This window comes from Equus caballus, chromosome 7 (assembly GCF_041296265.1).
Source record: "Equus caballus isolate H_3958 breed thoroughbred chromosome 7, TB-T2T, whole genome shotgun sequence".
Lineage (NCBI taxonomy): Eukaryota > Metazoa > Chordata > Mammalia > Perissodactyla > Equidae > Equus > Equus caballus.
This window is the reverse complement of record NC_091690.1, coordinates 52,004,150-52,031,721: the sequence shown is the minus strand read 5'-3', so window position 1 is coordinate 52,031,721 and position 27,572 is coordinate 52,004,150. Positions and strand designations below refer to the sequence as shown.

The 27,572-nt window shown below is 56.6% G+C and overlaps 2 protein-coding genes across 5 annotated transcripts; one reads left to right on the top strand and one right to left on the bottom strand.

Annotated features, from left to right (window-relative positions):
* Nucleotides 1-1,134: 1,134 nt before the first annotated feature.
* On the bottom strand, nt 1,135-19,742 carry TYK2 (tyrosine kinase 2). Of its 3 annotated transcripts, XM_023645438.2 has the most exons (25): nt 19,511-19,742; nt 18,611-18,774; nt 18,094-18,308; nt 15,586-15,709; nt 15,326-15,473; nt 14,827-14,990; nt 13,025-13,391; nt 12,403-12,609; nt 12,162-12,319; nt 10,182-10,290; nt 9,899-10,088; nt 9,710-9,813; nt 9,440-9,622; nt 9,275-9,362; nt 8,345-8,472; nt 7,348-7,483; nt 7,111-7,265; nt 6,284-6,434; nt 5,755-5,852; nt 5,245-5,437; nt 4,757-4,875; nt 4,152-4,324; nt 3,815-3,932; nt 2,872-2,982; nt 1,135-2,789 (listed from the first exon to the last, which is right to left on the bottom strand). In XM_023645438.2, the coding sequence occupies exons 3-25, from the start codon at nt 18,287-18,289 to the stop codon at nt 2,655-2,657; spliced, it is 3,555 nt and encodes a 1,184-aa protein (XP_023501206.1). In that variant the 5' UTR covers nt 18,290-18,308; nt 18,611-18,774; nt 19,511-19,742; the 3' UTR covers nt 1,135-2,654. The 3 variants fall into 3 exon arrangements, 1 of the variants encoding a protein (XP_023501206.1); XR_011440616.1 differs by lacking the exon at nt 4,152-4,324 and having other exon boundaries at nt 19,511-19,725; XR_011440617.1 differs by lacking the exons at nt 4,152-4,324; nt 4,757-4,875 and having other exon boundaries at nt 19,511-19,725.
* Nucleotides 19,743-25,274: 5,532 nt separating this feature from the next.
* Nucleotides 25,275-27,033, top strand: LOC100055218 (E3 ubiquitin-protein ligase RNF113A). Of its 2 annotated transcripts, XM_014741571.3 has the most exons (2): nt 25,275-25,489; nt 25,773-27,033. In XM_014741571.3, exon 2 carries the CDS (start codon nt 25,898-25,900, stop codon nt 26,858-26,860), a length of 963 nt encoding a protein of 320 aa, XP_014597057.1. In that variant the 5' UTR covers nt 25,275-25,489; nt 25,773-25,897; the 3' UTR covers nt 26,861-27,033. The 2 variants fall into 2 exon arrangements, with proteins under 2 accessions (XP_014597057.1, XP_070129207.1); XM_070273106.1 differs by having other exon boundaries at nt 25,281-27,033.
* Nucleotides 27,034-27,572: the final 539 nt, after the last annotated feature.

Genomic DNA, 27,572 nt, shown 5'->3' with positions numbered 1-27,572 from the left:
TGGGGAAATGGAAACACTGAGGCTACGCGATGATTTTGAGGAATCATCCTTAAACTTTCTGGGTGTGGTCACAAGATTGTTGCCATGGTTTGCAGTTACATCTTTTCGAGACACAGATGGAAGTTTTTACAGATAAAATGTAAAATCTGGGGCCGGCCCAGTGGTGCAGTGGTTAAGTGCGCACGGTCCGCTTCGGCAGCCTGGGGTTCACCGGTTCGGATCCCAGGTGTGGACATGGCACCGCTTGGCAAGCCATGCTGTGGTAGGCGTCCCACATAGAAAGTAGAGGAAGATGGGCACGGATGTTAGCTCAGGGCCAGTCTTCCTCAGCGAAAACAGGAGGATTGGAGGCAAATGTTAGCGCAGGGCTAATCTTCCTCAAAAGAAAAAAAAAAATTCTAGTGGCAACACCTTTTCCCGGTTTCTGGGCGAGATCCTGCAAGCAGCTATTCCCACTGAGAATGTGTCCTAGAGATGCCCTTGAATGCGGGGCAAATGCTGTGCGCACATGCTCACTCACTGTGGCAGCATCCTGGGCACAGGGGAGGGTTAGAAACGACCCGATGAACCCCAGGAGGGAATGGAGGCAGACAACATTTCAGCATCACCATGAAACAGAACAAGAAAACTCTGCACGCCTGGAGCCACGGGACCATCTCCAAGGCCTATTATGTAGAAAAAATAAACCACAAGGATACAGACCGGAGCTCTGCATAGGAGTTCATGCTACTATTTTTGCAAAAGACAGGAAAGCATAATATATGCACAGACTTCCTTGCATTTGGATAAAATGTCTCTAGAAACCAAAACAGGAAAGCAGATGACATTAGTTGCCTCCGGGGGGGGGGGCGACAGTGGTGGCTGACGGACAGAGGGAGACTTTCATTGCCTAGGTCAAGATTACTTGTCCAAAAAAAGATTTATAATGATGAGGAATTTTTAATTTTGAAAACTGTTACAAAAAGCAAATGTCACTAGAATCGTGTGGAAGTCTCTGGTCAGGAGAGTTGGCAATGCGCAAGGTCCTGAGAAATCCTATGAAAAGGGACATTATTTAACTGCCTTTCATAACGTGGCTGACACATCATCCGTCTCCAGCACACCTGTTAAGGAGAAACACTGGCAAACACCAAGTTAACAATAATATCAAATGTTTATTAAGTACTTGTTTGCATGACTCTGCTAAGCATTTGACACAGACGCCCAGAGAGGGGCAGCCACTTGCCTGAGGTCACACAGGGAGGAAAGGGTGAAATTGGCAGTTTTATCTAAATGGCACGTGGGGCCCCCAATCCTTTGTTGGTAGATTTAGCTAGTTATTGAGCACCTTCTGTGTTCTAGGTACTGGTCTAACTGCCAGCTGGTGATTTTGAGGTGAGCAACAATTTAAGGAGGTAACACAGTCAGAGGTCACTTAACGACTGTGAGAAACGTGTTGTCAGGTGATGCCGTCATTGTGCGAATGTCATAGTGTGTCCTTACACCAACCTAGCAGGTACAGCCCACTACACACCTAGGCTCTATGGGACACATCTTACGGGACCGCAGTCATATATGTGGCCTGTTGACCGGATGTTGATATGCAGCGCAGGACTGTGTGAGTTCATCACCAGCTATTGGAAATGGTGACCCCTGAGGGAGGGGGCCGCGGAAGGCAGAAAGATCGGATTCAAGGGCCTGGTTAGCTCCCTGGTCATCCTGGCCCCTTAGGGTTCTACATCAGGCTCATGATTATGGAAGGTGCGTCCCCTCAAAATTCATACATTGAGGGGAGGGGAGGGTGAAAGGGATAGAGGGGCACGCGTGTACGGTGACAGATGGCAACTAGACTTTAGGTGGTGAGCATGATGCAGTCTATACAGAAGTCAAAATAGAGTGATGGATATCCGAAATGTATATAATATTATAAATCAATGTGACCTCATTAAAAAAAATCAGGTGGCACAGTAGTTAAGTTCATGTGTTCTGCTCTGGCAGTCTGGGGTTCACGGGTTTGGATCCTGGGTGCAGACCTACATACCACTCGTCAAGCCATGCTGTGGTGGTGACCCACATACAAAATAGAGGAAGACTGGCAGAGATGTTAGCTCAGCGATAATCTTCCTCAAGCAAAAAGGGGAAGATTGGCAACAGATATTAGCTCAGAGTCAATCTTCCTCAGCAAAAAAAAAAAAAATCACATCTTGAAATTCTAATGCCGGACACGATGGTATGAGGTGAGCCTTCGGAAGCTGCTTATCAGGAAGGGGGAGCCCTCATGAATGGGATTAGTGCGCTTATAAAAGAGGCTCCAGAAAGATCCCTTGCCCCCTTCCACCTTGTGAAGACACAGCCAGAGGGTCCAGCTATGAACAAGGAAAAAGCCTTTATCAAAATGCATCCATGTTGGCACCCTGATCTTGGACTTCGCAGCCTCCAGAGCTGTGAGAAATAAATTCGTTGTTTCTAAGCCCCCAGTCTACGGTACTGTCACAGCAGCCGGAAGGGATGAGGACAGTCCGTTCACGGAGGTGGGTCTGGGGCACTAGTGAGGCACAGGGAGCCGGGGAGGCTGACCTCTCCCTCTGGGGGTGGGGGGGATGGGGGGCTGGAGCAGGAGGCCCTCTCTGGGGGTCCTGCCTGCTCCGATTCCCCCATGGGGCTGTGGGCGGGCCTCAGCACACGCTGAACACCGAGGGCGCCTGGCCTTGGTATTTCTCGTGCACCGTTTTGAGGATGGGTATGAGGTTCTGGAAGGTCGGGCGGAAGGAGGCCTCTGCCTCCCAGCAGTTCTTCATAAGGAGATAGATCTGTGGAAGGAAAGACTGGGGCTTTGACCGGCTGCTCTCTCTTGGTCCCAGGGTGGGGGCAGGGGAAAGCGGGCGGCCTCACCTCACAGGGACACTTCTCGGGCCGCGGCAGCCTCTCCCCTCGTTCCAGCAGCTCCGTGAGCCGCAGCACGGTCATCTGCCCCTGGGTGAGGCCTATGAGCTCGATGAATTTCTACAGAAGAAACGACAAGCTCTCGTCAAGAGACAGGGCTGCCTGGGGAGCGGCCAGGAGCTTGGAACTTGACACTTAGCTGTCTGACTTTGGACTTATGACCACCTCTCTGGGCCTTAGTCTTCTCATCTGTAACACGGGGTGACGCCACCACTTGGGTTATCGCGAAAGTCAGAAGTTAGATAAACTAATATTCATAGAGCAAGTGTGAATCAGGTGTTTGCTGTCATTAAGCCTCCCAGTAAGTTGTTTTTGCCTGGCTACAATCGTTTTGGGTTTTTTTTCTTCTATAAAAGGTACTCTGATTGGCTTTGGGAATAAACTGTAACATATTCTTGCCTCCTGGCCCCGCCCAGGTTTAGCCAATAATTTTGGGGCGGTGCTACACAGTGATTGGCTCCGTGGTGGACACGTGAACCAAGCTCGGCCAATCAGAGAGCGTTCTGTATTATGCCGGAAAGAAAAGGACTCGGGAGCCCCTCGGCTGGGGGGCCGCTGTTGCAACAGAGAGTGGTCCTGTCTGAGATGCGACCACAGAGAATAGCGGAGCCGACAGACGGAGAAAATGGGATTCCTGATGACATCTGAGGGTCCAGATCCAGCCCCGCTGCCAGTCTCCCATGGAGTCTGCACATCGTGGACTGAGCTGTTCCTATTTGAGCGGGGCTTCTGTCACAATCAAAGACACCTGCAGTGTAAGGGGCCCATTTTACAGACTGGGATGGCGAGGCTGAGGTGGGGCAAGCGCTTGCTGAGGTGGGGGAGCTGGAAATTAGATGCCTGCCTTTCTATCTCCTGTAGGATGGGGTGGGGGTGCGGGCCCGGCTCTCACCGAGGGCGGGCTCTGGCTGGAGTCACAGTAAGTCAGCAGCTCATACATGGTGACCCCAAAGGACCAGACGTCGGACGCATAGTAGAACTTAGACTCCTTCAGGCACTCCAGGGCATACCTGCAGGAGGGGGCGCTCAGGTCGCGGGGCCAGACCAGTCTGGAGTCCTGACCTGGGGCTTAAGGACCCTTCTGGCCCCAGTTAGGGCCCCACCCTTAGAAAGGGGGCGGTTTCAGTGGGCCCAAGCCCTATCATCTGAGACCCCAACATCTGTCTCCTCCACCCTGCCCGCTCTAGGTGAGCCTGGCACCCCCCTCCAGCTGTGTCCCGCCTGGTCACCAGAACACCGGGCTGTCCCCATCCTCTCGCACGCGGTAGTACTCGTGGCCTTCGGGTACGGCCTTGGCTAAGCCAAAGTCCCCGATCTTGACCAGCTTGTCATGGTCCAGCAGCACGTTGCGCGCGGCCAGGTCTCGGTGCACGTAGTGCTGCGCGTGCAGGTAGGCCATGCCCTGGGGGCGGGGCGAGTCAGGATCAGTGGGACAGGGCAGAGCCTGAGGAGCTGTGACCAGGGTGGCTGGGGGACAGTCAGGTCAGGCTTGCGGGGACCAGGAGCGAGTGGGCAGCATGTCAGGTGAGGCCCAAGCCTATGGGAGCAGCGTCAGATAGCGGGGGCGGGGCCACAACAGGCGCTCCTAGGCATGGCTGAGCGAATGGGGTGGGACTGGGCTGCTGGGCGTGGCCAAGTGAGCGAAGGGCGTCCCAGAAAGTAGATACCAAGCGGGTTGGGGGAAGGGCCGGCAGGGGTGTGGCCAGGTGATCCGCTGACTGGGCTAGGATGGTGGAGAGTCGGCCCAGGCAGGGCAGGGCGAGCAGGGGGATAGGACAGCTCAGGCCAGGCCAAAGAGGGGGCAGGTCCTGGGAGCAGGGGAAGGCCGGCCCACCTCGCAGATCTGCTGGGCGAAGAGCAGCAGCTGGCCCAGCCCGACGTTGTGCCGTGGCAGGTAGTCTCGGAGGCTGCCCAAGGGCATGTACTCCATGACGAGCTGCACCGACTTCTCGCCTGATGCGGGAGAGGGGCGGCCGGTGCGGGCGGTAGAGGCAGGGACCGGAGGCCGCCCACCCTGAGTCCTGCCGTCCCCCCACCCCAAGGTGGGGAGGGAAGGCTAAGACTCGCCCACACTAGGCCCAGTCCTCAGGTAGAATGGACCCATCCTGAACCCTGTCCCCAGGAGACGGCGCTGACGGTAGCTCCTGCCCATACCGGCCCCAGCAGAGCGCCCCCTCAACCGTGAGGACGCAGCCCGGCCCCGCCCAGCTGGCGCCCGCAGCCTGGGACTGAGAGGCTCTCATTGGCCAGGCCCTGCTGGCACCGCCCGCCAAGCCACACCCACGCCCTATCCCCGCCCACCGCGCCTCTAGCCCCGCCCACCTTGGTCCTCGCAGCAGCCCTTGTACTTGACGATGTGCTCGTGGTAGAGCGTACGCAGGATGTCGATCTCCCGCCGCCAGCCGGTGCGGAGCTGGGGGCCGCAGTCGGCCTTGAGGGCCTTCACGGCCACCATCTCTCCAGTGCCGTCGTTGGTCGGGTCGTAGCAGTACAGGCTGACCTTGCCGAAGTGACCCTGGCCGGAGCGCGGAGGGTCAGCCCCGCCCACAGCTCCCCACGCCCCGCCCCAGGTTCCCCAGACCCCGCCTCCAGGCAGGTCTGTTTGGAAAATCCTAGGCCCCACCTACTCCAGGTTGGTGGGTCTCTTTGGGGGCCCCTTTAAATTCCTCAGGGCCTCCCTTGCAGCTGAGGGTCTTCAAGGTCAATCCCCATCCACCTGTCCCGAGAACCACCCTTAGACAGGACTTTCCTTAAGATCCAAACTCTTTCCCCCACCAGGGTTTCCTTCTAACCGCCCAGGCCCCGCCCCCGGCTCCCAGGCCCCGCCCCCACCTCGCCCAGATCCCGGATCTTTTTCAAATAGCGCTTGTGGAAAACAGTGGGGTCAGACGCCAGCGAGTCCAGGTTCACAGCCAAGACGTCAACAAGATCTGGAAGAGCCACAGTGGGTGATGCCAGGCCCCTGCAGACCCACACTTGGGGGTCCAGAAAGCGGGCGACTGCTCCCCCAGCATGCAATCCCAGAGATAAGGAAAGCTTTTTGGCCACAGCTGGAAAATTCCACTTCTTGTGCAAAATGCAGAGTCGGCTGCATCCAGACTGACACCTGGGATGTTCCGAGATTGGGTCAGGGGTACAAACTTATCATCGAGAGAAAAAAAATAGCAAAAACAAAAAAAGTGCTGAGGTTGAATTCTTCCAAAGGATTTGTGGCTCTCCCGGAGCAAAACACTAAGAGCTCCGGCCATGCGCAGCCCACACCCTGGGCCACCGTACAGAGACCTTGGGTGCATGTGCCTGTGTCAGCAGGGATCCCAGCCCCTCCCCGCCCCCCAGAGCCCCAGCACTGAGGGGGGCTCACTTTGGGGTTGCAGCCGAGTGAGATCACGCAGGACGGTGCGGAAGGACGGCCGCTGCGCTGGCTCGTAGGTCAGGCACTGGCTGGTGAGCACGGCCAGCTCCGGGCAGGAGGGCTCAGGCAGCCGGTGTTGCATGTGGTAGAAGTGCTCTTTCTGTGAGGGAGGGGACCTGAGTCAGTGCATCCCCCAGCCCCCTCCCCCAAGAGGCAGCCAAGCCCCCAGAACAGGGCGGGACCAGCCAGATCCTGGCTCTTGCCATTCCCATTTCACAGATGATGCAACTGAGTCCAGCAAAGGGAAGCAGACTTGCCCGCCACCACAGAGCCAGGACCTGAAGCCCAGTCTGGCAGATTCTGCTGTGCTGTAGCATCTCATGCTTGGCCCTTCCCGCCCTGGCTTCCACCCAACTCTACTCCCGAGAAGCTCCTGCAGACTGCAGCTCCCTGCCTGCACTCAAGCCTCTGGGCCTTTGCACAGGCTGTGCCCTCTGCCCAGGCTGCCCTTCCCAACCTGGGTCACTTGTGGTTATTTCTGCCCTTGGATTACAGCCTCTTCTGGGAAGCCTTGCCTGACCTCTCAGCTGGGTCAAGGGTGTCCTCTGGGACCCCCTACCCCCACCCTGTTCATTCTGCCCAAAAGGGAAGCCTGTCACTTATTCGCTGTGTGCCACACACCCTTAGGAGGCCAGGACTACAGTTAACCCCAATTGACAGATGACCTGATGGAGCCCCAGAGAGATGAGGCGACATCTGTGGGGCCACATGGCCAGAGGGGAGGCCAGCCTGGACTCCTTGCAGTTGGGAAGGGCCCAGGGGTGTCCTGAACATACCTCGAAGGGGCTGCGGGCCTGCAGGGGGGCCTCCCCGTCGAAGCAGATCTCCAGGAGGGTGGCACCAAAGCCCCATTTGTCAGCTGCTGTGCTTAGGCTATTGGCCCCACCCGATAGGCACTCGGGGGCCATCCAGGGGATCCGCTCCACCCGCTCTGCGGGCCAGGGTCAGAGGTCACCGAGGGTGAAGGGAGTCGGGGAAGCCCGTCCCATGCCCAGCCCCGCCGGGGTCCTCACCCTCCCTGGAGAGGGCGCCCAGGCCCACGCCGGGGTCGCTCAGCTTGATGAAGGGGCTGGTGCCCTCCGCCAGCCCCAGCCGGGCCAGCAAGATGTTCCGGCCACACACGTTACCGTGAACCAGGCTCTTGTCTTCCTGGGGGGAGGGGGGTGGAAAGGGGGCATGGCCAATGGGGGCTGCAGACCCCGCCCCCACCCCATCCCATGTGGTCCCCACAGAGACAGCCCAAGTGCAAAAGCCGATCATGGTCATATGAAGATCCCAATACACTGACGTGACCACGGAGCACTGGGTGCCCGGTGGGTCCTTCCTGTTCTCCCAGAGCTAGTGGCTAGGGACAGAAAGCCAGAGGACTCCAAGGCTGTCCTGAAACCCAGGGCACGCATGCTCCTTCCCCAGGGCCTTTGCACTGGCTGTTCCCTCTGCCCGGAATGTGCTTCCACCAGATGCCCTCCCGGCTCCCTCCCTCATCTCCAGGTCACTTTAGTGAGGCCCTCCCCCAACCATCTATTCAAAACTCATCTCATCCCCAAACTGTAGCAACTCATCTCCACCCCGTTTTCCCCATAGCTCTTACTTCTTTCTAACATATTACGTAATGTACTTAATTATTCTTTCTCGTTTGTCCCTCCCAACTGAAATGCCAGCTCCCCGAGGACAGAGACTCCTGCCTGTTTTTCTCTGTTGTGTCCCCTGGGCCTAAGACAGAGCCTGGCATGCAGGGGGAGACTGGACCAGAAGGGGTGGGGAATGAATGGCAAGAGAGAGTGACAGAGGCAGCTGAGGCCAGGCCCCACAGGACCTGGGACACCAGGACGAGGAGCGAGGAGCTCTTGGGGGCGATGGGAGCCCCAGGGGGGTGTGAGCACAGGAGGTTCACAGAAAGCTCCCCCGGGGCCAACGTGTGGATTGGGCATGTGTGGAGACCTCGACACCCGATGCTGAGGCCACCCTGGCCCTGCCCACCGACCCAGGCCCTGCCCGCAGGCCACGTACCAGGTAGCTGAGGGCGCCGGCCAGCTGCTGGGCCACGGCCACCTTCCAGGCCATGGGCACGTGGCCCCTCTCCCGCCGCAGCCACACGTCCAGCGGCCCGTGCTCCACGTGCTCCGTCACCATGATGTCTGGAAAGGCCCAGCCACTGCAGGGGCCGCCCACCCGCCTCCACCCTCCAGGGCACGGCGAGGGTTGGGGGGCCACAGGACGAAGGGGCTGGGACTGTGGGGGGAGGTGTCAGGCAGGGGTGTGCGGGGAGGGGTTCGGGACTGACTTTGGGGAGAGGAGAAATGCAGGATGGAGCATAGGGGAGGGGGAGGCAGAGGTGAATGGTGGCATCTGGGTCCATGATGGAGGCTGACGTGTTATTGACATAGGTGAGGGTGGGGCAGGGAACCGGGGTGGACAAGTGAAAGCTGGAGCTGGAGGCTGGGGCGTGAGAGACGTTAGGACCTCACAGGGTCAGGGTGCCCGTCGAGTGGGAGGTAGGCAGGGTCGGCATGGAGGCCAGTGTTGGGGGCAAAGCAGGAGAGAGACGCAGGGGGTGGAGGGCAGTGGGGCTGGGGGCTGGCTGGGGTCGCCCTTACAAGGAGTTTGGAGGTACATGCAGAGTGGGGGTAGACTGGGGGGTCGAGCAGGGGCTGAGGTCTCCGAGGATTGGGATGCCCACCAGGGCAGGGGTCTGCGTGGGGTCACGGCGCCGATGGGGTCAAGGATAGATGGGCGCTGGGTTAGGTGGAGTTTGGGACACAGGAGTGAGGGTGTAGGTGGAGGGTGGGGTGTAGCCAGGGATCCGGGGTCCAGAGGAGGGTCACAGTGCAGCCAGGGCTCGAGGTCCAGGTTGAGGTCGGGGTTCTGCCCAGGGAGTGGGTATCAGCAGGGGTGGGCCTGTAAACGGGGGGCTGGGGGCTACGGGCAGGGCCCACTTACTCTCGGAGCCGTGCACGCAGAGCCCGTGCACGAAGGCCAGGTGCACATGGGAGACCTGGCTCATGAGGCTGGCCGTCTCGTAGAAGGCCTGTGGGGACGGGGCGGGTCAGGTGGCCGCAGACCCTGACCCCTCACGCTGCCCGTCCCCTGGCCGCGCTCACTCACCAGGGCGATGTCATGGTGACTGGAGTCTAGCACCTTGAGGACCACTCGCAGCTCCTGCCCGCGACCCCCGCCGGGCATGGGGGGGTCCCCGTCGTCTGCCTTGTCCTCCTCGGGGCCTCCGCCCTGCACTCGCAAGAGGCCCTCGTACACGTTGGTCCTTGTGCCCTGGCCCAGGTGCGACAGCTGCGGGAACACAGCCCGGAACAGCTAGAGGAGGACGGTTCAGGGCTGCCATGCCGGGTGCCCCCAGGGACCGCTGCCCGTCCACACCTGGGTGATGTCGTCCTGGCAGATGCGGTAGAAGCTGAGCTGGCTGAGGTTGAGCAGCCGGGGGCTGGCCCGAGGCCCCCGCATGATGATGAGGTTGGAGATCTCTGGGGGCGGGAGCGAAGTCACCGAGGGCTGGCGTCCGGGAGACGCCACCCGGCTCCGCGGCTCCCCCTGCCCCCGGCACCCTACCTCCTGGCCGTGGGAGGCAGCAGCGGCGCAGAGCGAAGTGGTCGGCGCCGGCCTGCAGGGAGCAGCCGTGCAGCGCGGCCCGCAGCTCGCGCACGCTGGGGAAGGTGCGGCCCCAGCCCTCCAGCTCGAAGGCCCCGGCCCGCAGCTCGATGGGGAACTTGCGCAGGCGCAAGGCCTTCACGCTGGGCGCCTGGGGTGGGCGGCAGGGGTGGGGGCGCTGAGCAGGGGTCCAGGCAGGGAGCGCACCCAGCCCCAGCCCAGGGCCCCCCCGCCCCAGGCCCACCTGGTCGCGCTGGGCCACCGTGAGGATGAGGCGGTTGAGGTGGCTGGTGCTCCAGTGGATGAGGTAGAGGCCCTCCTCTGGCTGCAGCTTGGCCAGCACGAATGGCTCCCTGGGGGGAAGGGGACAAGGGGACACTGCTGGACCCGTGCCTGGCAACAAGGACACAAAACCTGCACAGAGATGGGGCTAGCCCCGTGGCTGAGTGGTTAAGTTTGCGCGTTCCGCTTCAGTGGCCTGGGGTTCACCGGTTCGCATCCTGGGTGCGGATCTAGCACTGCTTATCAGGCCATGCTGAGGTGGCGTCCCACATAGAAGAACTAGAAGGATATATAACTAGGATATACACCTATGTGCTGGGGCTTTGGGGAGAAAAAAAAATAGAGGAATATTGGCAACAGATGTTAGCTCAAGGCCAATCTTACTCACCACAAAAAAAAAAAAATCCTGCACAGAGGGGCACACTCCCGGCTGGGACAAATGTCAGACACAGCCGCATATGTGGGGACACTGTGTCTGCACACACACACACGGATGTTACACTGTCACACCCATGAAAATTCACACAGAGACACAAGTGCCAGAGCAGACACACATTTGTGTGTAATGACTCTCAGACACCATCGCTGACAGTGACACACACAGAGAGACAGGAAACAGGTGTCAGCTGCTGGATGGGCACATACCCAGCCACAGACACAGCTGCTCTCAACGGCCAGTCTATCACACACCCAAAGGATCACAGATGCAGTCACTTACTGGGTGTCACATGGGAGCACAGAAGCATCGATATCCAGACTCAGTGGTGACAAGTCATGAGCACAGACAGGCACTTCGAAGGGCCACAGCCCCACGAGGCCAGAAATACACATGTGGTGGCTCACACGCTACCACAGACTGAATGTTTGTGTCCCCAAATCCATAGGTTGAAACCTAACCCCTAAGGGGATGGGATAAGGAGGCGGGGCCTTTGGGAGCTGATGGGGTCATGAGGGTGGGGCCCTCGTGAGCGGCATTAATGCCCTTACAGAAGAGACCCCGGAGGGCTCACTCGCCCCTCTGCCATGTAGGGACACAGGGAAAAGACGGCTGCCCGTGCCCCAGGAAGCCGGCCCTCGCCAGACAGCAGCCCTGCCAGCCCCTTGAACTTGGACTTCCAGCCTCCAGAACTGTGACAAATGACTGTCGGTTGTTTCTAAGCCACCCCATCTGTGCTGTTCTGTTACAGCACCCCGAAGGGACTAGGACACACGCTGACGTGGCCCTCAGGCCCCTGTATGGGTGGCAAACACCTCGCTGTGACTATAGACGCAGCTGTAGCCTTTTCGAGGTGAAATGGCCACTTCATCCTCCTCTGTGCGGGAACCAGGCTCATAGGGGTCCAACTTCTTAGCCACCCCAGGGGCCAGTCCCAGTGTCACAGGTAGGCTGGGGACACCCAGGCACAGGGCCAATGGCCAGACAAGCTGACAATCACCAACTCGGACCCGGCCACAGGAGGACGGAGACACACGCATCTGATGACCACATGATGACACTTCACATTCTCAGCCCCACAGGTCCCAACGGAATCGCTGAGACAGCGACCCACAAATACCAGGACAGACGGGCATCTGAATGGCCACCAGCATTTGCACCACACACGGCCCCACAAAAACCACCCATCCCGTCCCGTGAGAAAATGTGCGATGACAATTTTAAACACGGTCACTGGAGCAGTGACATGGCTGCATAGCAAGCAGGCTATTAAACATCGGGACGTGCACAGGGACAGTCCCAGACCCAGTCCTCTCAGCACGATCCGCCGCCCATGCCATCACAGGTTCCCTCTCTCTCTGCATAATTCCCGGTGTGCACACTCGCAGGTGTGCACACTCTTAAAATCCGCATGCACTCACACACACCCACAGTGCCCAGAACTCACGGTCCAGCTGGCAGCCATCGCTGCAGCCGGTGCCACCCGCCTGCCTTCTGGGCACTCACAGCAGAGGGCCGTGGATACCGTCCTGGATGCTCATCACCAGCCGTGGAGGGGCCACCTGGTGGCACAGGTAGTGGCTCGAGTCGGCTGTCAGGCGGAAATAGCCATCCACCAGCGACACCAAGGACAGGGCCGAGGCCCGGGAAGGCAGCGTCAGCTCCTGCAGGCCAGGGGGACATCAGTTGGGCATGGCAGGCCGGAAGCGCCCCCACCGCCCCGCCGACTCCCAGCCCCGGGCCCCACCAGGCATCTGTTGTCCTGACAGTGGATGCTGACGTGGCGTTCTTTGAGCACCACGTGGGTGATGTCCTGGAAGTCACAGAAGTAGGTCCACGGCACCTCCCGTGGCCTGTCCACTGGCTGGTCGCCCACCTCTTGGGCCTTGGCTTTCTTCCCGGATGGGCCAGCACCAGGATTCCTGTTGCTGCCACTGCCACTGCCACTGGGACCCTGGAAACACAGCACGTGGGGTGGGTGGACGGAGCAGGGCCTATGCCTGTGTAGAGTCCCCCCGACATTCACCCTGGGGACACATGGGAGCTGGAGGGACTGGACAACCTCCTCAGGCATCCCCTCAGCGAGTCCTGGTGTCACAGGTGGGATACGGGACGCACACCCAAGAGATACGAATGCCAGAAGCCGGAACCCAGGGAAAGGCAGAGGAGGAGCTGAGATGCCAGAGAAAAGGGTTCCCCAAAGGGGCAGACCCCAGAAATCAGGTCCCCAGGGGGCAGGCAGGCAGAGGACATTCCACAAGAAACAGACCCAGGGGACAGACAGACACAGCCACGGCCAAGGTTGAACAGGAGCCCCCGCCCCAGTCCCCCCTCCCCGTACCCCAAGACGGGAACAGATGCCCGCTCACCTCTGCCTGCACCGGCCGCCACTGGATGCCACCGGTGCCTGTCACTAGCACCTCGTGGGTAGGGGGTCCCGCAGCAGCCTCGGGCCCGGGGTCCGAGGGGGCGTGCCCGCTGTCCCCGATGTAGTAGGGGTCCCCCTCGGCCTGGGCCAGCAGCGCCAGGTGGCACACGGGCACGCGCTCCGAGCCGAAGCGGGGCGCCAGGCGCTCGAGCGTGGCCAGGTACTTGACCATGACGACCTGCTGGCACAGGCGGCCCGGCTGGAAGGCCCGCAGGAAGCGGCGGAAGATGCTGCGCAGGCGCAGGCGCGTGAGCGCGCTGTGCTGGCGGATCTGGCGGCGGAAGGAGCGCGGGATGCAGTCCTGGAAGCTGCGGAAACCCGAGGACACGCGGTCAGGAGCCCGGGCGGCGGGCCCCCTAAGCTCTCTGAGCCTCAGCCGCCCCGTCGAGAAAAGAGGCAGGCACAGCCACTGGAGGAGACTATGGGGCTGAACCCCCATCTCTGGGGCCACTTCCTTAAGCTCTAAAGGGCTGTGACTTCTCGTCTATGAAATGCGATCAACAGGACACACCTCGAGAGCCGATGAGAAGGTCAGGACCAATGATTGGCACATAATAAGGGCAAGTGTCGGTGTTATTATTACTGGAGAAGTCGCTATTGTTTGTATTGTTAATAGTATGATTATCCATAAAGGCACAGCCCTGGGAGGCCCCTCTGCCCCTCATAAAGCCCCCCACACCCCACCCCCACCCCCACCCCCCGCCTCCGGCCCCTTCCCCCCAGTGCTGGGCCTGCAGCCGACCACCAGGATGCCCACTGAGATCACAGGCTTCCCAGCCTCAGTCTCCGCATCCCCAGGCTTCACGCCAATCCCTTGACCAGAGGGATCCTCTGGCTGTCTCCCGCGCGCGCGCTTCCAAGCCTTCCAGGGCTCCCTAGGGCCCTCGGGAAAAGGCCCGATTAGTGCCTGGCCCACTCCTCGTGTACTCGCCCAGTCGCATTCCAAGTTCAGTTCCCTGGAGACAGGCCTTTGCTGCTTTCTGCCTCTGGGCCTTTGGATGTGCTGTTCCCTCTGCCTAGAACACTTGCTGGGTAAAGCCGACTCAACCTTCAGGTCTCAGCAGCAATGTCACCTCCCCAGGGAAGCACCCTGGGCTTCAGGGTCCCAGCCCCAGTCCTCCAGTGATAACAACACAGGCTGAAAACCATGTGCTTTAAGAAGAACCACTGGTCTGGAAATCCCCAGCTCTCCTGCTGCCTCCTCCAGGCAGTGTGCCCTGATTGCCCCAGCCTTTACTGCAGTGGAAGGGAGCAGAGCTGGCTCCCAGCAACTCGGACTCCTGCCTCCTTCCTTCCCTTGAATTCTTGGGAGTCCTCCAAGCTCACTCTGCTCCAGCCACGCTTCCTCCAACATATAAGGTGGCCCCAGAGCCTTTGCACTGATTGTGCCCTCTGTAGAGAACGCTATTCTCCCAGATGCCCACATGGCCCCCTGCTTCACTTCCTTCAGATCTTTGCATTTGAATGTCACCTGCTCAGTGAGGAACTGCCTGACTCCCCAGTTTTAAATTGTACGCCCCTCACTCCCTGATGGTCCCCTTCCTCCTCTTCCTGCCTAACTTCTCCCCATTTGCATTTATCAGCACCTAAAACACTGAACCTTTTACTTTTGTATTTTGTCGATTGCCTGTCTCTGGAATGAATGAAGGCACGGCAGTATGCAAGGTCAACCCTGGGTCCCAGATGCTCAGTCATTTCCATCCACCTATGCAGTGTCCCCACCCCCCCCCCATTCCCAGACACCTGATCTTCTTGGCCACCTTCTCCACGGGGACACCGCGGCAGAGAGCGAGGTGGCAGAGGTGCAGGAAGGCCATGCCCAGGCTTTCGTTCTTAAAGTGGTGGATCTCCTCCTCGCTCGACAGCTCCCACAGCGATGCCACATCGTTCACAAACTCGTGCTTGCCCTGGGGATGGGGGAGTCAGGCAGAAAAGAAAGCACGAGAACCTGTTCATTCCCCCAGAAAATGAAGGACTCCTCATTTTCTGGAAAGGCCAAATACACAGGATGCATACCTCCTCTGCCCAACCTTATGCCTGTGGCAGACATCACTAATCGATCACAGCACGCTTTCCCATGCCATCCTAAAAGTCTCAGAACCCTTTGGTTCAGGCAGCCAAAGGATCCCAGATAGAATGAGTTGAAACCTATCAGCTAGAGTGAACTGGGGAGGGAAGTGGGGGCTTCTCAGTTGCCCCCAAGCCCCCCACAAACAGTCCCGCCTCCCAGCCCTGCTCGCACCTGCTCGAAGAGGTACTCAAAGGAAGCTGAGTCCAGGAGCTGCATGCCCTGCTCTGCCTGTCCGGAGTGAGCCTCGGCCCCCGGGGGCCCGCAGCGGTACACGGCCGGCTCCTGTGGATTCATGCCATGCCAGTTCCGGAAGTAAAACCTGCAGGGAGGGAGGGGTGCCGCCAGGGCTGAGCAGCTCCAGGAAGGGGGTGTGCTGGGGAGAGTGGGGGCAGAACGAAAGGGGACCCGCTTTCCAAGGGGCCTTCCCCGACCTCATGCGGAAGTGCAGAGTCAGGCTTGTGTCTCCAGAGACCTCCAGGATGTGGTTCGGAGGCAGCCAGACCTGGGCCTGGGCATCGAAGAGGGCGAAGAGGTTGAAGCATGGTGGGGTGATGCCTGGAACGGGGTGGGATGAGGTCAGGGGCCAGCGTCTGCTGCCATCCGCCCCAGATGCTCCAAACCTGCTGTCTCCCTTCACTAGCCCTCCCTGGGCCTCCTCCCCTGCCCACAGGGGACCATGCAATATGGCGACCAGGCTGAGGCCTCACAGGAGACTACATTTCCCAGCATCCCTTGCAGCTAGGATGCAGCCATTGGACCACTTTCTGGCCAATGGGATATGGGCAGAAGGGATGCGCATGTTTCCAGGCATCCAAATAAATCCTCCTGCCATCTTCCCTGGTGTGTCTGCTGGTGAAACTACAAAACAGAAATGAACCATGCGACCTGCCTTAGGTTTTAGACACTTTCACTGTCTTTCTTTTTTGCTGAGGAAGATGCATGCCAATCCTCCTCTACTTTTTAGTATGTGGGCCGATAGCACAGCATGGGTGCTAACAGAGCAGTGTAGGTCCGCGCTCAGGAACCTAACCCAGGCCGCTGAAGGGGAGCATGCTAAACTTAACCACGAGGCCACTGCGGCTGGTCCCACCTTCGTTGTCCCAACCCAGGACAATACAGGGGGCTGCTTGTTACTGCAGCAAAACCCATTGTAGACGGACTGACACAACTTTACAAACTTGCCCTTTGCCTGATTTCTTGCTCAACTCTGGCCCTGAAGAAACATCCTAGGACTTCCTTGCGGTCTCCCCTGGGATATCCCAAGCCCCCTTAGATGTGCCTGGTTCCAAACAGATCTCATCCGAGGTCCCCAAACTTGCCCCGCCTCTGCTCAGTTCCTTAAGCCACGACTTGGTCCTTCTCAACTGCTCCCATCCTGTCACATCAGATCGAGGACAAGTCCTGCCCTTTCTGCATCCTCCATCCCTCTGGGACCCACTCGATTCCTTTAAAGCGAAAGCCCAGCCCCACGCCAGCCTCCAGACTTGCCACCATTCCCCACACCGGCCACCCACGGTGCCACTTATACACATCACTTAAAAACTTTATCGAAAATAGTCCATTCAGAAGAATTTCTAATCACCTAAATACCAGCCACCAGATAATGAAAGAAAACCTGGCAAGTGCAACGGAAGCTCCCTCCCACATCCACCTCCTTTCCCCTCCCGTGAAGAGCTAACCACACTCTCGAAGTAGAATTTATCATTTTCGTATCCTCCATGACCTCGTCTAGAATGATACAAACTCTAAACGCGGTATTATAAGTGGCCTTCTGCAATGTGCTTTTTCACACTCCAACAGGTTTTAAAGCTTTACACGTGATATGTGTAACTTAGGTTAAATTCCCTTTTCCTGGCTGTATAGTATTCCAGGGTTAGACCATATTGCGATTTATTTGTGCATTCTCTTGTAGAGGGGCTATGAGATGATCTCCTGTTTTCTCTAAGATAAATGAGGCAGCTCTGAATATTCTCGTATGCGTCTCCTGGTGCACTTGAGCTAAGTAAGAGTCTGTGGGCACATTTCTAGAAGTGGAACTGTGTGACCTCAGAGGATATCCATCTCAGCCACGTTAGATGAGACCAAACTGCTCTCCAAAGTCGCCATATCCAAGTGTACTGCCTGCCACAGAGGGAGAATGCCTCCCTCAGAGACAACTTCCTAAAGAACCAATCGGACTGTTTCACTCTCTGGCTTAAACCTTCCGTGGCTCCCCATTGCCCCCTGAGAAACAACCCCCTCAGCACAGAATAACCTGGACCTGGACCCTGACAATTATGTTCTGCTTTCAATTCCTACTTCCTCTTTCAAACAAACACTCCAGTTACTCTTGAGGTCTTTTGCTTCCTCAAACGGATCAGATTTTCTGGGCCCTCTGCCAGGCTTGCTTCACGTCACCCAGCAAACCTGTTTGAGTTCTTTAAGAATCAGCCTTCTGATTCTACGGAACAGTCTGTTCCCCTCATGGCAGCCAGACGGCCCCTCTGACACCTGAGGCCAGTCATGTCCTTCATGGCTCCTGCCTCACTTGGAGTGAAATCCACCAAAGTCCTCCTTGAGGCTCTGAGGCCCTGCACCACCTGCACCGTCACCTCCCTACTCCATGCTCCCCTTCACTCACTCCACTCCAGCCACACTGGCCTCCTCACTGTTGCCAGCAAATTCCTACCTCACGGCCTTTGCACTTACTGCTCCCTCTGCCTGGTCCCCTCTTCCCCCAGATATCCCCGTGGTCCCCTTCCTTATCGCTTTAAGTTTTTAAGTTTTGGCCATCATCTGGCCTCCTCGCTGTTTTTCTTCTTTATTGTGTTTCTTGCTGATTTTCCTGGTGGAATAGCACCTCCACCAAGGTGCTCACTCAAGGTCTGCAGAAGGAAGAAGCAGGCGGATGGATGGAAGGCCCAGCTGCTGCAGCACCCCAGCCCTGCCACGGGACTCACCGACTTTGTGAGCAACGTGGATGCAGACTTCTTCCGCGGTCAGTGTGCCCTCGCTGAAGGTGACCCAGGGCTCCCCGCCGCCGGGGCCAGCCCAGTGCAGAAGTACCTTCAGGCCTCCCCTGGTGGCCATAGCCTGAGCTCCATCTCCATGGGGCTCGCTGCCCCTGGCGGTGGTCCCCCAGTGGCACAGAGGCATGCTCTTGACAGCTGGGGGGCTGAGAAGGGACAGCCCGTCAGTCCCCAGGCCTCAGGCTGGAGGGTCCTTTTAGCACCTCGACATTCCACCCGTCCAGACTGAGGCGCGAGGGGAAGATTCCAGACCCCTCTTGCTGTACCTCAGGCACCCAATTCCCCTCCCTGAGCCTCAGCTTCCACATCTGTTCAGTGGAGCTGGAGGATGCGTCCCCAACAGTAACAACCCGAACCCCCTTTATTGGACAAATTTGCACCCATACGAAAATCTGCTCTGAACCCGCCTTCCCAAAATAACCAGGCAGGCAGGCGTGGTCAAACAGACCTGGGGCCGAATCCTGGCTCTCCCTGTGTCAACTCAGGCAAGTCACTTGGCCACGCTGGGCCTCAGTTTCCCCATCTGGAAAATGGAGATGCTGAGAGCGTTGCCATGAAAAGATGGTGGTGACATTTCAACGCAGTTCTGCATGTTACACGTTTAGCACGGACCTTGAAACAGGCATGAAAAAACAAGCATGAGGAAAAAATAAGAATAGAATCATTATTATTCATCAGGTCGTTATTATTCATCAGGTCATTATTCATTCATCAGATCGTTCTTCATCCTGAGCGTTTTTCTCTTTCAGGCTAAGATTCCTGCCTTCCACGTCCACCCTCATGAGCCCCCAAGTCCCTGCCGGCTCCCCGGAGCCTAGGAGGGGTTGTGTTCTGCTCTCTCTCCCCAAATCCAGCTCTGGGACTTTTCCAGAGCCCGGCCCGGGGCCCAAGCCTCCTGAGGCTCCAGTATCTCCAGGGCGGGGCTGTCAGGAATGTCACGGATGTTCCTGAATTAAGACAGTGACCGAAAGGGAGACGTGTAATAGCACAGGGACAGATTCCTCAGGCATCAGCTCTTCTCGGAGCCTCTCTCCCCATCTGGAAAATGGGGATCTGACAATTTCGCCCTCAAAGGGTTGTTCGCGGGATTCAATGAGATGAGGCAGGGAAAGCGCCGGGACAGGGCCCGGTATGCAGTAAGCGCCCCGTAAATGTCCGCTGTTATGATCTACTAACGTGAGAGACAACATGGTGGGCATGGGGCTTTTGGGGTCCCCATCTCCTCCTTCCCCGTTCCCATTGGGCCCCGACCCGGCCTTGAGGATGCGGTCGGGGTGACATCTGCACCCCACACACCCGAAACCTCCAAACCCAACTGGCAGGGGTGGGGACCGCGATGTGCACCCACCGGGCGTCGACGAGTCAGGAGGGTGCTCCGATCCACCTCTTGCCAAACGCAGCCAGCCCCGCGCCTCCCGCGGCCGCATTCCTCCCGACGACCTCCGGGCGTGCCCGGTCCGCGCCCCGCTCCAGGCTCACCGGTCCCGGGCCTCCCGCTTTGACCCGTGGCCCCGCCGCCAGGGCAGCCGCCGCTTGATCGCCGCCGAGAAGCCGCCTCCCATTGGCCGCCTGTAACGGGCACTTTCATTGGTGATCGCACTGCCCCCTCGCACGTAACCATTGGTCCTGTCGCTGTAACAGCAGCGCTCCTATTGGTCTCTGGCCTCAATTTTCTTTTCGCTCAACCGCGATTGGCTGGAGGACGGCGCCCGGAAGCGCTGCAGCGTCCGCGATTGGCTGCCACGGGATGGGCGGGGATGCGGAAGAGGGTGACCCACACCGGCGGGCGAGAGAGTGTAGCCCTCCCTGGGTACCGCGACCCCAAATGTCTGCGAAGCCAGGCTTCCGGACCTGACCCTGGTGCAGGTCGCATGTCCTCACCCCGGCGATCAAGGATGCAGCCGGCCGCCATTCGATCCTGCAATCCCCCTGCCATACGGCTCCCCATTCCGTCCTGCCTCTCTTCCCCGGGCCGACCCGCCTCGCCCACCTGTTCACTTCGCTTTCCTGATCGGCTGCAGCGCTGGCCTCTGAGGCCCGCTTGCTGTCAAGGGAGCAGCTTGCACGTCCCACCGGATCCGAGTTCTGATCCCCACACAGAAAGTCGCTGCCATTTACTGAGAAGGCTCTGCGCTGAGCGTTTTACACGCATTATTTCATTTGATCGTCATTCTTCCCGTCTCTCAGAGAAGGAAACTGAGGCACAGAGAAGTGACAAAGACTCTCCTTGACCAAACTTTAGTCCTCTGAGCGCTCTTCTCCACTAACCCTCAACCTTGGCCCCAGTCCTGGCATTGGCCTGCCCTGTCCAGGCTGAGCAAAGAAGTCTTCTAAGTCATCCCCCCACCTTTGATGTATAAGACAGAAGATCAAGTTCTTCATCCCCACCTTTGAGTCTGTGGTCTCTCTCCCTCCCTCTCTCTCTCTCTCTTTTTTTTTTTTTATGAGGAAGATTGGCCCTGAGCTAACATCTGTGCCTGTCTTCCTCTATTTTGAATGTGGGCCACTGCCACAGCATGGCTTGACAGTGATGTGTAGGTGTCCACACCTGGGATCCAAACCAGTGAACCCCGACCACCGAAGCGGAGCGTGCAATCTCAGCCACTGTGCCACCGGGCATGCCCCCATGGCCTCTCCTTAGCAAGACTCTTGATAGGTCAGTTTAGCAAGAATCCCCCTGCCCTTGATGTCTTCTCTTAGTAGTTTTCCATGCATGAACCCCCTCTCCCTGCTCTTTGGCAGTTCCCAGCTGTCTTTGCTGCCTTCACAGTTGAGGCGGATTGTCAACAGAAACGAGGCAAGGAAAGTGTAACCACAGGCACTCCAGGACCAGTTCAACTGACTCCACCTCTTATCAACACAGTGATTAAGAATTGTTTTTCAGAAAAACTGCAAAGTCATGTAGCCAGAGCATGCCTGAAAGAAGAAATTGTGACCTGAAATAACCTCAGAACTAAGACCCTCCTCCCCACGGAACCCAAGGACCGGGAGCCGAGTGGGACTTGAAAGTCGGACTCTTTACAGGAAAGAGGGGTCCCTCATCCAGGAAGATCCGATGTTAAAATTCCTTCCCCGCCCTGTCATAGATGTTTAGAAATAATAAATAAATACTCGAAGCCCACTGATCAAGATCTGTCCCACCAGCGTTTCCGTGTGCCAGCCTGTTCTCCTGAGTCTCTGAAATTTCACCCCAAATCCTGAATCGGGGAGACAGGTCTGAGGGCAAACGCCCCCTGTCTCCCGGCAGATCCATCTCACAGAGTAAAGGCTGATTTCTCCTCCAAAGGCTGATGGCATAATTAACTGGGTTGTTTATGTGCATTGGGCAGAGAAGCCCAATTTTGTGCAGTAACTGAAAGGGCTGTTGAAAATCTGATCCATAACTAAACAGCCTGTCAAACGCTTTCCAGACAAGGAGAAAACTCAGTGTGCTGTTTTTCAGAAGTTGATGTCCTTGTTTTGGCAGCAGTTGCCATCCTTCAGGCAAACGTGTGTTGCCGGGGGAGCCCTGCAAATCACTCCAGCTCTAAGTGTCCAAAGGCTACCTTGGACCCGTTATGTAATGACATGTTCCTTGACCTTGTCATGTAATGGCACGTTACATTGAAGTTGTTATGTAATGTGGGCATGCACATGCTCCCTGATTGGGCCCAGTTGTTACACAGTCGTAACTTATCCTCTGCACTCTGGCCTATAAAGGCTCCTCCAGCGGGGGAGGGGTGCACTGCTTTAGGAGCTGTCCCCCATGTTCTCCATTGCTCGTTCAAGTAATAAACCTTTCTTCACCCACTTCAGCCTCGGTTATGCTTTTTGGCTCAGCACTCACCAAGAGACGGACCCACTGAGTGCGGTGACAAGCCCTCTCTTCCACATTGTGGTAGTCCTGAATAAAGTCTTCCTTACCGTCTTAACGAGCGTCCAAATAATTTTTTCTTTAACGGAGATCAAGTGACTTTCCCGGGTCACAAAGCACAAAAGGGCAGAGCCAGGTTTCTTTCTGGACTTGGAGCCATAACAGCTGTGGCTGCTCCTCTCTGAGTCTGAGAAAATAGGGGAAAAGCAAACTCTTCCTCACAGGGCAGCTGTGCAGATTCAGGGTGAAGTTGCAGATAGAGACTCATCCTGGCGCCTGGTGGGTAGTGAGTGCCAGGACCCTGGGACCTGGGGAGTGAACAGTGTTCATCCTGACAAGGGGATAATATGCAGCTGGGAAAAAAAATAAGGGCTCTGTACTGGTGTGGAGACATCTCCAAAGTATCTATATATTTCATGATAAAAGAGAGGCGGGGCCGGCTCCGTGGCCAAGTGGTTAAGTTCGCGTGCTCCACTACGGCGGCCCAGGGTTCGGATCCTGGACACAGACATGGCACCGCTCATCAGGCCATGTTGAGGCAGCATCCCACATCCCACTGCAACTAAGATATACAACTGTGTACAGGGGGGGTTTGGGGAGATAAAGCAGAAAAAAAAATAATAAAAGAGAGGAATAAAAAGAACATATTGTGAGGCCACCCCATGGCTGAGTGGTTAAGTTTGCATGCTCCACTTTAGTGGCCCAGGGTTTCGAGCGTTTGGATCCTGAGCGTGGACATGGCACTGCTCGTCAGGCCATGTTGAGGCAGTGTCCCACATGCCACAACTAGAAGGACCCACAACGAAAATATACAACTATGTACTGGTGTTGGGGAGAAGAAGGAAAAAAGAATGTATTTTATTGTGGTGCTCACCCCACCTTTGGAAGGATTCAAGAGAAAAATGGAAATATTGGTTAGTTCAGGGAGAGAAATCTTAGGGTCCTCCTTGAATTCCCCATTTCTCTCACACCCCACTCTGGTTCATCAGCGAAATATTCCTGCTTCTCACACCTCCCCATCCAGTCTCCATGATCATATGCTTGGACCAGTGCAGTAGCTTCTGTCCTGTTTGAGAACCTCCCTGCATTGCCCGGTGTGCACCTGTAAGCGCCTGAGTCAGGCCATGTCCTTCACCTGCTCAGAACCCTCCTTGGCTCCCACCTCACTCAGGAAAAGTCCAACCTCTTTCTGTGGCCCACACGCCCTGCATGACCTGCCCCAGCACCTCCCTCTCTCCCTCTCACTCACTGTGCTTCTGCCACATGGGCCTCCTTGCTGCTCCTCCAACACACCACACACAGTCTGGCCTCAGGGCCTTTGCATCCGCTGCTCTGTCTGCCTGGAATACACTTCCTCAGATATTTTTATAACTCTTCACTGGACTTAGATCATCAAACACTAAATTACTGTTTTGTGCCCTTTTTGACTTTATAAAAATATATTATACTGCACATGTCCTTCTGCTGTTACAGCACAAAGTTGGGGTTCTCTTGCCTGATGCACATTAAAAAAGCCAATTATTACAGCATCAGCTTTATTGCTAGATCGATGGGCAAGGAGCCAGGGGCACGTGCTCTCCAGTCTGTCTCCCCCATCCAGGGCTGGGGCCGAATTTGTGGGACGAAGGGCAGAGCGGTCTGAAGTGTGGAGACAGATGATCGGAGGTGAGAGAGGCGAGGCGACTGATGGTCTGCGCAAGCGTGGTCGAGCTCCGTGGCCCTTCGTAGGACACGTGTTCATAAAATGGTGATGTCAAGGGTGACAGCCCCTTGATATCAAAAGGGTCACTTCTCAGGCATTTACACAGGCCCAGTTGATGTGTTGGTGGCCTCAGCCAGCCTGAACCAGACGGGCAGTTCCTCAGTTCCTGGAAAACTGCTCTGATTTACACTGTTGATAAGATGGGGTCAGCTGAACTGGTCCGGGGGTCCCGAGGTTACACTGCCACTTAATGCTATTTATTCAACATACATTCTTTTTTTTTTTTTAAAGATTTTATTTTTTCCTTTTTCTCCCCAAAGCCCCCCGGTACATAGTTGTATATTCTTCGTTGTGGGTCCTTCTAGTTGTGGCATGTGGGACGCTGCCTCAGCGAGGTTTGATGAGCAGTGCCACGTCCGTGCCCAGGATTCAAACCAACAAACACTGGGCCGTCTGCAGCGGAGCACGCGAACTTAACCACTCGGCCACGGGGCCAGCCCTCCTCAACACACATTCTTGAGACGAGATCCATCCACGCTGATGCAAGGGGCTCTAGAACACTCCTTTTCTCTGCCGTATCATATTCCCACTGGACAGAACAAGAGCTCGAAACTTAACTGTCCATTCTCCTGGCGGCGGCCTTTTATGCGGCTTCCAATTTTGTTGCCAAAGGGAACATTCTTGTGTGTGAGGGAACACACGGGCTCAGTAGTTTGTGCCGGCCTTGACACCATCTCATCTTCACCGATGTCGATGACGGTGCCCACAGCCTGATGTGTGGGGTACAGAATTGTAAGGCTGTCGAAACGCACAAGCCCAAGAGCCTCTTCTGCTAAGATAAGGGCCCTGACGGGGGAGGAGCGGGTCCTGGAGGAATGGGAATACTGGGCAGACAGATGAGTCTGAGAACTTTGAACCCATAACACCCCTTGTCCGAAAGACCTGGCCTTTCCACGTGTGCTATCGGGATATATAAGACAGATATTTGGTGATTCCTGGAACAGAGCTTCTTTTTTTGTTTGTTTGTTTTTGAGGAAGATTAGTCCTGAGCTAACTGCTGCCAATCCTCCTCTTTTTTGCTGAGGAAGACTGGCCCTGAGCTAACATCCGTGCCCATCTTCCTCTACTTTCTATGTGGGATGCCATCACAGCATGGCTTGCCAAGCGGTGCCATGTCCACACCCGGGATCCGAACCAGCTAACTGGGGGCCGCCAAAGTGGAACGTGGGAACTTAACCTCTGTGCCACCCGGCAGGGCCCCATGGAACCGGGCTTCTAAAAACCTGAGTGAAAGGGGTAACAGGGGCAAGATTTGTTACACTATTTGGCTCTAGTCCCTGGTTCCTGGCTCAGAGCTCCTAAAATTCTCGGAATTTTCCGAGTGATAGTGATGAGAGGAACATCTTCTGTAATTCATAATAAGCCTGGTCAACGAAGCACGAGTTTATGCTAATGAGGCGACTCTCGGAGGCGGGCTGTTGCCCCCAGGAACCAACCAGGGGATTAGAGGGATGGTCGGCCCCCACCTCCATCCGGGGACCGAGAGGGGTGGGGCTTGAGTTCAATCCCCAGTGGCCAATGGTTCCGTCAGTCATGCCTGCGGAATGAAACCTCCATAGAAACCCCAAAGAACAAGATCTGGAGACTTTCAGGCCGGTCAACGCATCCACGTGCCTGGGGGTGACACAGCCCAACTCCACGGGGACAGAAGCCCTTGTGCTCAGGACCCTTGCCATCTCGCCTTCTGTACGTCTTCCTCTGGCTGTCCATCTGTATCCTTTATCACATCCTTTAGAATAAACTGATGAGGTGCTGGCCCGGTGGTGCAGCGGTTAAGTTCGCAAGTTCCGTTTGGCAGCCCGGGGTTTGCGGGTTCAGATCCCGGGTGTGGACATGGCACCACTTGTCAAGCCATGCTGTGGTAGGCGTCCCACATATAAAGTAGAGGAAGATGGGCTCGGATGTTAGCTCGGGGTCAGTCTTCCTCAGCAAAAAGAGGAGGATTGGCAGCACATAATACCTCAGGGTTAATCTTCCTCAAAAAAAATAAACAAGTACGCAGTCCTCTTTCCGCGGCTTATTTTGCTCCGACTCGCAGCCGCGCGCACGCCGCGAAGTGACGTGAACAGGCCCCGCGCGACCCACCACGCTGCAGCCGTTTCGGAGCTCGGGACTCCAAAATGGCAGAGCAACTTTCTCCAGGAAAGATGACAGAGCAGGCGTGCACCTTCCTCTTCAAAAAGCCTGGGCGGAAAGGGGCTGCAGGTCGCAGAAAGCGCCCAGTCCGCGACCAAGAGCGCGGAGACAGCAGCAGCAGCAGCAGCGAAGAAGGCAGCACTGTGGTTCGCCCGGAAAAGAGGGCGACCCACAATCGGATGATGCGGAAGACCCGTGGCAGTGGTAAACAGAAGGCGGCTTACGGGGACTTGAGCAGCGAGGAAGAGGAGGAGAAGGAGCCCGAGACTCTCGGCGTGGTCTATAAGTCCACCCGCTCGGCGAAACCCGTGGGGCCAGAGGATATGGGGGCGACTGCTGTCTACGCGCTAGACGCAGAGAAGGAGCGCGACGCACAAGCCATCTTTGAGCGCAGCCAGAAGATCCAGGAGGAGCTGAGGGGCAAGGAAGATGACAAGATCTATCGGGGAATCAACAATTATCAGAAATACATGAAGCCCAAGGATACGTCTATGGGCAATGCGTCCTCCGGGATGGTGAGGAAAGGCCCCATCCGAGCTCCCGAGCATCTACGCGCCACCGTGCGCTGGGATTACCAGCCCGACATTTGTAAGGACTACAAGGAGACTGGCTTTTGCGGCTTCGGAGACAGCTGCAAATTCCTCCATGATCGTTCAGATTACAAGCATGGGTGGCAGATCGAACGTGAGCTTGATGAGGGTCGCTATGGTGTCTATGAGGACGAAAACTATGAAGTGGGCAGCGATGATGAGGAAATACCATTCAAGTGTTCCATCTGTTGCCAGACCTTCCAAAACCCAGTTGTCACCAAGTGCAGGCATTATTTCTGCGAGAGCTGTGCACTGCAGCATTTCCGCACCACCCCGCGCTGCTATGTCTGTGACCAGCAAACCAATGGCATCTTCAATCCAGCGAAAGAATTGATCGCTAAACTGGAGAAGCATTGAGCTGCGGAAGAGGGCGGTGCTTCCGATTTCCCAGAAGACCCCGATGAGGGTCCAATTCCCATTACTTAGTTTTCCCGTTATTCTCAAATCTCAAAATAAATATGTTGTTTTGGAAATCTCAAAAAAATAAAAATAAAAATAAAAAAATAAAATAAACAAATAAATGAGACCTAGGTAAATGTTTCTGTAAGTTTTGGGAGCCTCTGTAGCAAATTATTGAATCTGAGAAGGGGGGTCATAGCAACCCCCCATTCAGAGCGGTCGGTCAGAAATAGAGGTGACAAACGGGGACTTGAGATTGGCATCTGAAGTGGGGGACAGTCTTGTGGGACCGAGTCCTCAACCTTTGGGGTCTGCACTAACTCCGGGTAGTCAATGTGAGAACTGAATTGAACTGTAGGACACCAAGTTAGTGTCCACAGAAAATTGGAGAATTGCTTGGTGTGGAACCACACATTGGGTGTCAGAAGAGCTGTGAGTAGAGAAACAGTTTTCCTTCACTGTGCGTTAAAAAAAAACTTTTAGGGGCTGGCCCCATGCCTGAGTGGTTGAGTTCGCGCACTCCGCTGCAGGCGGCCCAGTGTTTCGTTGGTTCGAATCCTGGGCGCGGACATGGCACTGCTCATCAAACCACGCTGAGGCAGCGTCCCACATGCCACAACTAGAAGGACCCACAACGAAGAATATACAGCTGTGTATCGGGGGGCTTTGG